At 48.6% G+C, this 2,038-nt stretch overlaps 1 protein-coding gene across 1 annotated transcript; it reads left to right on the forward strand.

Moving 5' to 3' along the window:
* Positions 1-80: 80 nt before the first annotated feature.
* On the forward strand, positions 81-2,032 carry PPTG_20096 (hypothetical protein; the record flags this gene model as incomplete). Its single annotated transcript, XM_008918730.1, has 2 exons — positions 81-1,959; positions 2,025-2,032. 2 exons carry the CDS (start codon positions 81-83, stop codon positions 2,030-2,032), a joined length of 1,887 nt encoding a protein of 628 aa, XP_008916978.1.
* Between the last annotated feature and the right edge of the window lie 6 nt (positions 2,033-2,038).

A 2,038-nucleotide genomic window follows, 5' to 3' on the forward strand; every position in this document is an offset into this window, starting at 1 on the left:
AAGCCAAGACGTACGAGAAACGAGTGGAAGAAATTCTGATCGAGAACCAGTTCCCCACCAATGCAAATTTCAAGTTGTCCATGACGCAGTCTCAGTCAGGGACGGAACCGACTGGAGTGGCTAATTCAGGGTCCTCAACGGGTGTATTGCCGTCTTCAAGAGGTAATCGACGTCGTTCGGTACAGCCAGGAAATCAAGGTGGGAATAGTTTGTCAAACTTTGGTGAAGCCTCTGGATTTGGACGTAGAAAATCGATTATCGCTGGTAAAAACCGTGCGGAAGACGGTGATATTTCGTGGTGTATTGCTGCTCAACAGCCCTTTTATCTGCCTGAATTCGGTACATCAGGTAGTAGCAACAATGAGGATGGTATTGAAGGTGGATTAAGTGTACCAGCTTCTGGACTTAATGGGGCTTCGATATCTATCCGAAAGAACGGCTCGGCTAAGGTGAAACTTGAATTTTTACCACTAGTTCCTGGGAACTATCGCTGTCAGTTGCTCTTCTTGGACGAGAATATTGGAGAATTTCTCTATGAGATTCACGCGGTTGCAAATCTCCCGGCCAGTCTTGAAACGCTGGAAATCCAATGTGAAGCTTCCACAGCAGCAAGTGCCACAGGACCTGGCGCAGGTCGATTCCGGTTTGTTCGAGAACTGACGATCCCAGTCAAGAATCCGCTACTAAATCGCGCACTTACAACGTTCGTCGAGCGAGTCAGTGGCCATCTACGCAATAAACTAAAAGACGGACTCAAGAAATGCGAAGAAACCCACCACACGAACTTCCACGTGGAATTTAATTCTCCATACTTCACAGCAAACATCCCAGAATTAACGTTAACTACTGGAGCAGGTAAACCTGTGCCAGTATCCGGGAGATCCGACAGCTCCGCGATCGATTCATCCGGTCCAAAACTTCCACTCAAAGCCAACCAAGCCCGACTTGGCTCGCCTCGATCGGTTCTTGCAGGTACCAATAGTGCCTTGATTGATTTCCAACCGAAAGGTGCCGGTCGATACGCCTGTAAACTGCTTCTACGGTCGAGAAACACAGTGTGTGGTAGTACTGACGTGCGAGTTTACGATCTTGTAGCCAAAGTAAGAGAACCAAACGTAAAAACTCAACTGGAATTTGTAGCTCCAGCTCGACACAGTATCGTCCAGGAGATCCCTCTCTCGAATCCAACAGATACAACGTGGTCACTTAAGGCCATTTTCAGTAGTGGGAAGACTGATACGTCGACTACTAAACCTCCTGTATCAATGTTCTCCGGTCCACCAACACTTATGGTTCCTGCCAAGAGATCAGCGACTTATCCACTTACATTCACTCCGACGTGGATGTATCACGAGACCAGGACGTTTGTACTCTTAAATACATCGACACAGCAGCAGTTTGAGTTTGAACTTAGCGGTTACGGTGAAGAACCTTTAGCTCAAGACCACGTGGTGTTAACCTGCCAAGCTCGCACCAGTATCGTACACAACTTCAACGTATTCGCTCTTCCCGGGGGTGACGCGAATGCTGCTCAAATGTTTAAAGTGGAATCGGATCTACGAGACGTTGTTGGTGCTCCTACCATCGCTGTACCTGCTGGTGGCTTAAACCGTAGTGTCAAATATCCGCTGACCTTCAGTCCGTTAGTCAGTGGTTCGTACTTTGGCTCTGTCACCTTTACCAATGAAGCTACCAGTGAATATATCTGGTACACAGTGGAAGCCTCTGTTAGTCCCCCAGAACCAGAGACAACACTGGAGATGCGAGCTCCAGTACGCGGGGCAGTCGGTATCGAGATCGGATTGGCTAACCCTTTAGACAGCGAAACCACCTTCACTGTCGAGCTCCGTGGTCGTGGGTTACTTGGCCCTACTACCTTTACGCTTGAAGCACGACAATCCGGAGTCTACGAGCTGGTCTACTCTCCTCTATTGGTGATGAAGGACGCTGGAGAGGAAGGTGCTATTCTCTTTTCTAGTGACACTGTCGGACAGTTCTGGTACCGTTTAATCCTCGTAGCGGAGTCCGCTGATCCTCA

The sequence above is a fragment of the Phytophthora parasitica genome, assembly GCF_000247585.1.
Source record: "Phytophthora parasitica INRA-310 unplaced genomic scaffold supercont2.284, whole genome shotgun sequence".
Taxonomy (NCBI): domain Eukaryota; phylum Oomycota; class Peronosporomycetes; order Peronosporales; family Peronosporaceae; genus Phytophthora; species Phytophthora nicotianae.